We start from the raw sequence: 9,041 nt of genomic DNA, 5'->3' as shown, positions 1-9,041 counted from the left end.
AAACAGTTTCCTCTACTTTGTTTCTCTAGCACTCTTTCTTGTTTTTTACCAAATATTTATTTATGTTTTCCCCCCTTTTTTGTCTGTCATAAACATTTCTTATTACATGTAGAGAGATCTTGTAGCACCTTTGAGACTAAGGGGCTGCACATACCTGCAAGAAATGCCAGCGTCAGGATAGAATGGTGACATGGTCACCACACACTGCCTGCCCTGACTTTGCCCCCAAAGCCACATCATGCCGCCTGCCTGCCAAGACAGCAGGTGACATCATGCCATTTCTGCAGTGCAGCATTTACACACACTATGCCAAAGAAAAATGGAAGAGCCACAGCAGCAGCAAGAGCAGCTTTTTTCTGCCCCCAAAAGGAGTGGCATTTTGTCACCTCTTTTGGGGCTGGAAAAAAACCGGATTGGGGCTGTGGCAACCACATGCTGCGACCCCAATCAAGTGAGCAAAAGGGTGGCACAGAGCTGTTCCTTTAGGACTGTCTGTTTTCGGCCTAACTGAAAGAAACTGGCAGCATGAGCTTTCGTAGACTTCAGTCTACTTCCTTAGCTCTTCAGACTTAAGTCTACGAAAGCTCCCACTGCCAACATCTTTCTTTCCATTAGGAGTTTATCACACGGAGGGCGGACTGGTAAAATCCGGTGCAGAAATGGGATTTTAAAATCCAGGTGTTGTTTGTCAGATGTGTTGGCGTGAAAGAGAAGTAATGCAAAAATAATCCGAATGGAAAACTCCTTTGTACTTTCAGAATTTAGCAAAAGTAAAAAGCATCTGGTTTTGACAACTTTGCATTTGGATTATTTTCATGCTATTTCTCTTTCATGCAAACGTCATCTGAAAAACACCTTGCAAATGCAGTTTTTTTTCAACTTTCTGTTTGTGTTAAGCCTGAACGTTGTCTGAAAAACAACCCGCAAATGCAGGTTGTTTTCAGTTTAAAATTAGTTTCTGCGCAGGATTTGTCCCGCGTGATGAACTCCACAGTCTCAGAGGTGTTACAAGATCTCCCTACATACTGATTCTACAGAATAACATGGCTATATCTTTGATTTCTTACAGTATTCTACTATCGGTGCCCAGTTGTCTTCTGTCTTCCTTGTTGTTCATCTGTTTGGAGGCAGAAGAATTAGACAAAGTAACTAGTTGGCTAAATGGATGAACAGGGATTTGAATAATAATAATAATAATAATAATAATAATATGAATTCAAAGATATAGTCTGTAGAATCAGTAAGTAAAGAGATCTTGTAGCACCTTTGAGACAGACTGAAAGAAAGAAGTTGGCAGCATCAGCTTTCGTAGACTAAAGTCTACTTCCTCAGATGCATTTGGTCAAAAGCATCTGAGGAAGCAGACTTAAGCCTAGAAAAGCTCATGCTGCCAACTTCTTTCTTTCAGTCAGTCTCAAAGGTGCCACAAGATCTCTCTATGAATAATACAATAAACTGATGCTTCTTAGTAATGTTCAGAATGGAAGACATTTTGAAATTAAAAAAAATAATTGTAAGCCGCTCTGATAGCCTCTAGGGCTGAAGGGCGGGGTATAAGTACTCTAATTATATATATGTATATTCATCCTTGACAGAAGGCCGAAATACAGGCCATGCCCTGGAAAAGGAGGACGTCTGGTCACCCTGGTGTATCCACACTGTGGAATTAAAGCAGTGTGACCCCACTGTAACTGCCATGGCTCTATGCTAAAGAAACCTGGGATTTGTAGTTTGGTGAAGGCGGACTATACCTCACCAAACTGCAAATCCCAGGATTCATGGCAGTTAAAGTGGGGTCAAAGTGCTCTAACTGTGCAGTGTGGCTAGCCCCCCTTAAAGGAATGAGACTCTTTCAAGGGGACTTAAAACCACCCTTTGAACCCCGAGAGGCCACAGGACCCTCCTTTCTTTTTGTGTAAATGTGAACTTCTTAGCCATGCTCCAAATGGAGGACATTTTGGGGGGTTTCCCCCTGGAGGGGAGGCCGAGAGGGAGGCCAGGTCCGGGAAAAGGAGGACCTTGGGTCTCCCTGGGTCTCTGTGTGGGGACTTTGTAGGAAAGAGAGAGAGAGATTGATCAAGGGGAAGGCCTTGTTCCATGGCTGCCCCGGAACCTCTCCTCCGAAGGGCCCTGTTGCTCCACGGACGGAGTTCGGAGTAGGACTCTCCCAGCTGCAGGCATCGTGGGGCCCGCCTTTGGAAAAACCCTTTCTTTCTTTCTATTCCTTCTCTCTCTCTCTCTCTCTCTCTCCTCTCCTTCCCCCTTTCTTTCGGGGGGCTGTGTTAAAATGGCGCCCTGAGCCCGGGCCTGGGGGCGTCGGGGGAAGAGGAGGAGGAGGCGGGCTGGGAGCGGGGCCTGGGGGACCCTTATCGCCGGTGCACCCTTCCTCCTTCTCCTCTGCTCCGAGGAGGAGGCCAGGATGGCGGGACCAGACCAGAAGTCGCCCAACGTCCTCCTCCAGAGCCTCTGCTGCCGCATCCTGGGAAAGGGAGAAGGTAACCAGCCCCTGGGAGGCGGTTGGCTTCCCTATTACACCGAGGATGGGCTCCAAAGCTGGGCAGAACAGGGAGGGGGGTGGTTGTGGTGGTACTACTACTCCACTACTACTAGTAGTAGAGGCGCTGGGGTAGTAGTTGTTGTGAGAGAGCCAGCGTGGCGCAGTGGCTTGAGTGTTGGACTACGGCTCTGGAGGCTCCCAGCTCGGCCATGAAACCCATTTTGGGTCACCTTTGGGGCGAGTCACACTCTCTCAGCCTCTTTTTGCAAACCTCCTCTGAACAAACCTTGCCAAGGAAACCCTGTGATAATTTCGCCTTAGGGTCTCAATAATAATAATAATAATAATAATAACAAGTTGGAAATGACTTGAAGGGACACAGCAACAACAGTGGTATACTGTTGGGATCCGCGTTGATTCCTTTGTGGAAAAGCAGAATACAAATAATAATAATAATAATAATAATAATAATTAGAAGTAGTAGAAGTAGTAGTAGGTAGTAGAGGAGGTGGGGGAACCTGTTGCTTTCCTTCTGTCAGAGGCGCCTGGGAGAGGTCTGCAGGTAGTGGAGCAAAGGATGCTTTCCAGTGACTATGCCAGCCCTACAGTTAATACAGTCAACCATCATCGCTTTCCCTTGATGGTGACACTTGACCAATAGCAGTGTCTCAAGTAGAGGAAGAGGGCAGCTGTTGTGGTTGTTGTTGTGTCAGGGTGACCAGAGGTCCTAACCACTAAGGAGGATAAAAGCACCGCAAAATGTAGGACCTCCAAGAAAAAGAATGTATGAGATATTACAAAACAAAAGCTAAAAACACTCCTATAAACGTTAATCCATGCTTCTCTGTCATACCCGAATTGGAGGACGTTTTGGAATTCCTCCTGGATGGAAATGTAGGACGTGTCCTGGAAAGGGCAGGAGGACGCCAGGTCACACTGTGTTTGTTGTGTGCCTTCAAATCATTCCCATCTTATGGAACCTACCCCAGGGTTTCCATGGCAAGTTTCTTCAGAGAAGGTTTGCTATTGCTCTCCTCAAAGGCTGAGAGAGTGTGACTTGCCCAAGGTGTGTGGCTTTTAATTTATACAGTTGGCCCTTTGTATCCACAGATTCTTTATCCATGGATTCAGTCAATCAAGCCATAGTTTATTGCAGTCATAAACCAGTTTAGGTAACAGGTTTTACTGTGAAATACGAGTTGAAATATGAGTTGTATACAACAGAGTGGCATAAAATTCAATACAATAAATTCTTAAAATTTAAAAGTACAGTTCCCTTTTAACATATAGTCGGCCCTCTGTATCCACAGATTCATTCATTCAATCAGTCACAATCAACCAATAATTTATTATGGCCATAGACCAACATAGCCAAAGGTAATAGATTTTACCATAAAATACCTAGGATATGTGAGTCATGTAAAATGCAGTGGCATAAAATGTGATGCAAAGAATTCTTAAAATTTTTAATTCTTAAAAATTCTTACAATTCCCCCAAATTACCTTTTAATATATACAGTCGGCCCTCTGTATCCACGGACTCTTCTTTGGCGGATTCAAACATCCATGGTTTGGATTTTTTTAAAAATTCCAAAATAAAAAAATGCTCTTTGATATAAAGGACACCATTTAATTACATCATTGTAGTTAATGGGATTTGAGCATAGAAGAATTTGGGGTGCTGGATCTAAACCACTGTGGATACCAAAGGCCCACTGTAATCATGTTAGGGAGGTTTTGGGGGGGGGGGTGCTTTGCTGTTGTTAATTGCCCTCGAGTCGATCTTGACCCATGATGATCCTGTAGGTCCTGTAAACTCATACCATGTTCTCCTTAATAGAGTACATTAATCCAGCATGTGGCCTTCTTGTCTTTCTACTTCACCTTTCCTCAAATTACTGTTTTTTCCAGTGAGTTCTCCTTTCTCATGATGTGCCCGAAGTACAGCAGCCTCAGTTTTGTCATCTTGGCTTTCAGGGAGATCGCTGTCTTGATCTGCTCCAGGGCTCATTAGTTTGTCTTTTTGGCTGTCCATGGGATCCTCAGCACTCTTCTCTAGTGCCATATTTCAAATGCATTGATTTTCTTCCTACCTACTTTCTTCACTGTCCAGTTCTCACATCCATACAATGTATTGTGCGATTCTCACTTTTGTGTTTGTTGTATATCTTTGCATTTTAGAACCTTTTCTAGTTCTTTCATAGCCATCATTAATCTTCTTCTGATTTCCTGACTGCAGTCCCCATTTCTATCAATGTTTGATCCCAGGTATGAGGACTCTTTTACCACTTCCATTTCTTCATTGTCTAGATTGAATTTGTCAAGATTCTCCATTGTCATTATTTTTGTTTTCTTTATGTTCAGTAATAGGCCTGCCTGTGCACTTTCTGCCTTGATTTTTCTTAGTAGTTGTTCCGTCTGGGAGGTTTTCTGCTAGTATTATGGTGTCATCTGCATACTTTAGACAGAGGATAGGCATATCCTACTATTTTCACTCCTCCTTCTTCTGTGTTCAAGCCTGTTTTTCTTACAATATGTTCTGCATCTAAGTTGAACAGGTAAGGTGATAAGATGCAGCTTTGTCTGACCCCTTTGCCAATTGGGAACCATTCTGTTTCTCCATGTTCTGTTCTGACAGTAGCCTCTTGTCATGAGTACAGATTCCTCATCAGGACTATCAGATGTGTTGGCACTCCTATGTCTTTAATTCCAAGGCATTAAGCCATGTCAGTTAAAGTGGTATCAGGCTGCTTTATTTATGCAATGTGGCAGCAGCCCTGACCTACCCTTCAGGGTTGTTCAGCGTACGTAGAAGGAATGGTGCCATACCCAGAATTTCTCAGAGGAAGGATGGGATAACTGAAGTGTGATAAGGACAGAATACAAGACAACAGGAATGCAAGGCAATTGTCACCCTGAACACCAAACCTGTGTGGTTATAGCTATGAAACTACTTGGTGGTTTTTGAGAGGCTGATGAGAAGCTGTTTGCAATCTTGTCATGTTTTTGAGCAAAGGAAGAAAACATACAGTGCTTATGTTTTTACTAAGGGGTCATTGAGACATTGGGTTTTTTTTTTAGCGTAACAGCTCACTCATGCATTCTGGGTTTATTATTCACACTATAGAACTACATCTTTGTGCATCTGTGTGAGTTTGGTTGCTCACACGTGCTAGCACTTGAATAAACATGGAGTCGGAGATACAAATGTTTTCGAAATGTGTTCAAGCCATACAGAGTTTAATTCCAGGTCTATTCACATTGGTTATTCATACTGCCAATGATGTGACTCTTTCTTAAAAAGTCAGAAAAAATGTCGGTATTGATTATCCCGAGTTAAGTGCCCCCCCCAAAAAAAAAACAAAAAAACAAAACTTAATCGGGTGCATTTTGGATGCATGGGAACAATGGAGATTCAACCTGAATTCATTCTGGATTATTTTCATCATCTGACTAATCCCTTAATCCCATTGTGAAAGAAAGGTGGGATATAAATCCTTGAAATAAATAAAAAATAAAAATAGTAGCTGTTGTTGTTTACTGCCATTAAGTTGACTTTGCCTGATGTCGACCATATGAATGAGAGACTTTCAGGCAACCTTCCTGGTGAGGTCCTGCAGACTCAGAGCCATAGTTTCATTGGCTGAGTCTATCCAACTGGATTTCGATCTTCTTTTCCTACTGCTTTCTATCTTACCAAGCATTATTGTCTTTTCTAGTGAGTCATGTCTGAATCATAGAATTAGAAGAGACCACAGTGGCCATCCAGGCCAGTCTAAACACTTCTGACAGATGGCCATCCAACCTGTGTTTAAAAACCTCCAAAGAAGGAGACTCCACTACATTCCCAGGTGGCATATTCCACTGTCAGACAGCCCTTATTGTCAGAAAATTCTTTCTAATGTTTAAGTGGAATCTCTTTTCCTTAGTTTGAATCCATTGTTCCATGCCCTAGTCTCCAGAGCAGCAGAAAACAAGCATGCTCCATCTTCAGTATGACATCATTTCATCATGTCACCTCTTAAACTTTTTTTCCAAAGCTAAGTATACTGTATCCAGTTCTCATAGGGATAGCTTCCAGACCTTCTCATGACATGTTCAAAGTACAGCACTCTCAGTTTAGTCACCCTGGCTTCTAGGGAGAGTTCAGGTTTGATTTTTCTTTAGGACCCATTTATTTGTCCTTTTTAGCAGTCCACTGTATCCTCTGAACCTTTCTCCAGCACTGTATGTCAAATGGGTTGGTACTTTTCCCTATGCATTCTCGTCACTGTCCAGCTTTCACAACCATACATAGAAATGGGAACTATGATGCCATGGCCATTCCTAACCTTGGTATTCAATTATATATTTCATAGTTGCCCTTCAAAGTCTAGTCTTTTGATTTTTTGTCTGCACTCTCCAGTCTGATTTTGAGCCAAGGTGTGAAAAATCTGTAACTATCTCACTGTCTCCATTGTCTCCTTTAAAGTTACATAAATCATCGGTTGTCATTATTTTTGTTTTTTTTAATGTTCAGCTGTAAATCTGTCTTTGCACTTTCTTCCTTGATTTTCTTCAGTAATTGCTCCAAGTCTTTGCTATTTTCTGCTAGTAGTATAGTGTCATCTGTATATCTTAAATTTTTGATGTTCCTTCCTCTTTTTTCACACCAACATCCTTTGAGTCTAATTCTGCTCTATGTATCATATTTTCTGCATATAGGTTACACACATAGGGTGATAAAGGGCAGCCTTGCCTGATTCCCTTGCCAGTTTGGAAACCATCCCATTTCCCTGTGTTCTGTTCTAACACTAGCCTCTTATCTTGAGTACTGAGCAATATCTGAGACTTCAGAAAAGTTTTGAAAGGAGCTTTTGTTTGTTGAGTCAAAACTCTACAAAACAGCCCAAATGTGCTAAAGAATAAGTAAAAGACTTTATGCAGATTTTTCAGTAGAATACTGCAATAAATGAAATCATTATGATATCCATTTGGTGTTGTTTTTGTAACTTAATTCATTTGCTTTCAGTAAAGTTGGAAAACCTACTTCCTAAGACACTTAGAGTTTAATGGTAGAGAAACTGTAGTATTGTACCCTCTTAGTACAGTGAGAAAATGGATATGAACAGTGACAAGTGAAAGACACTGGGGAACAGAGAACAAACATTATTGGAAACATGCAAACTTGCTGAAATATCTGCACTTTCTAATTGGTTTCCGGGCCAATTAAGTGTGCTGGTGATAGTCTGAAAAGCCCTTCACAGTTCAAGGAACACTTCTTCCCAAACAAGCCATGTTTATGGAAGTAACACACAGGCTATACTTTTTTGAGTTTATGAATGGTTGGGACTAGGATGTATATTTTGGAGTTCTCTCCTAAGTCAAGTCCATCTTGACCTGACTTTAATATAAAGATGAGAAATTATAACTGGGATAGGCACATTCTACAGATCACTGCTGAATTACATGGAATTGGTAGGAATGGTAGCCAACCCTTGTATGTCTGGATGTGTGTTCAATTTGCCTGTCAACTTGGAGCAATTCCATGAATTTCACCGGGTTTTCCTAGGCAAGGTGATGTGCCAGTTCCTTCCTCTGAAATATAGCCTACAGCACCGGGTATTAATTGCCCATCACTACAGGCTGATTTGAAACTCACTTTTTGGAGTAGGTTCTGAACAGCATGACATTTTATATGTTGCTTCAGGAACACACCTTTCTTAATGAAACTTTATTTATATTAAAAGTTAAATCTCCCTTATCTGGAATTACAAAATCCAAAATACTCCAAAAACTAAAACTTTTTTCATGGGTGACTGAGATAGTGACAGTTGACTTTCTGATGGTTCAGTGTAACAAACTTTGTTTCGTACACAAAATTATTAAAAATACTGCATAAAATTACCTGCAGGTTATGTGTAGAAGGTATATATGAAACATAAATGAATGTAGTGTTTAGACTTTGGTCCCATCTCCAAGATATTTATTATGCAGATATATGCAAGTACCGGTATTCAAAATCCAAAACACTTTGGATCCCAAGAATTTCAGTTATTGGATACTCAACCTGTATTTATAAATGTTGGACTAAGATCCTGGAGATCCTGCTTGACCATGGAAACCCACTGGGTGACCTTGGGCAAGTCATGTTCTCTGAGCCTCAGAGGAAGGCATAGGTAAACTCCTTCTGAACAAATCTTGAGAAGAAAACCTCATGGTATTTTCATCTTAGGGTGACTGTATGTCAGAAATAACTTGCAAACACATAACAACACAACAATTATTTATTAATTTATTATTTATAACCCTCTTGTATACCTTGTTTTATAACCTTCATCCATTCAGAACCTCTGAGATAGGATAGGTTTATAGGTCCAGGATAGATGAGGGAGTGCATTAAAATGAGTGGAGAATGAGGAGTACTCCAGATGATGTTAGAGAGGCACATGTTCTCAACTCTTTGGGCTAACGTCATCATCTACTCCATCCCAAGGTGAAAGGTAGCAGAAAACAAAATCAAAGCATGAATAGTTTCCAACTGTTTTGTAGACTTGGACATCTT

The 9,041-nt window shown here is 41.3% G+C and overlaps 1 protein-coding gene across 2 annotated transcripts in view; it reads left to right on the top strand.

Moving 5' to 3' along the window:
• Positions 1 to 2,377: 2,377 nt before the first annotated feature.
• The window catches only part of LOC149319211 (gamma-tubulin complex component 3), a 77,844-nt gene continuing 71,180 nt past the window's right edge, over positions 2,378 to 9,041 (top strand). For both annotated transcript variants that reach the window (XM_089511287.1, XM_089511289.1), the window contains exon 1: positions 2,378 to 2,495. In XM_089511287.1, coding sequence (XP_089367413.1) covers positions 2,420 to 2,495 — 76 coding nt within the window. In that variant the 5' untranslated portion in view covers positions 2,378 to 2,419. The remainder of the gene's footprint in view (positions 2,496 to 9,041) is intronic.

Source organism: Sceloporus occidentalis, unplaced genomic scaffold, assembly GCF_023333645.1.
Source record: "Sceloporus occidentalis isolate IW3139 unplaced genomic scaffold, rSceOcc1.0.p SCAF_2, whole genome shotgun sequence".
Classification (NCBI taxonomy): domain Eukaryota; kingdom Metazoa; phylum Chordata; class Lepidosauria; order Squamata; family Phrynosomatidae; genus Sceloporus; species Sceloporus occidentalis.
This window is presented reverse-complemented; position numbering and strand designations above follow the sequence as displayed.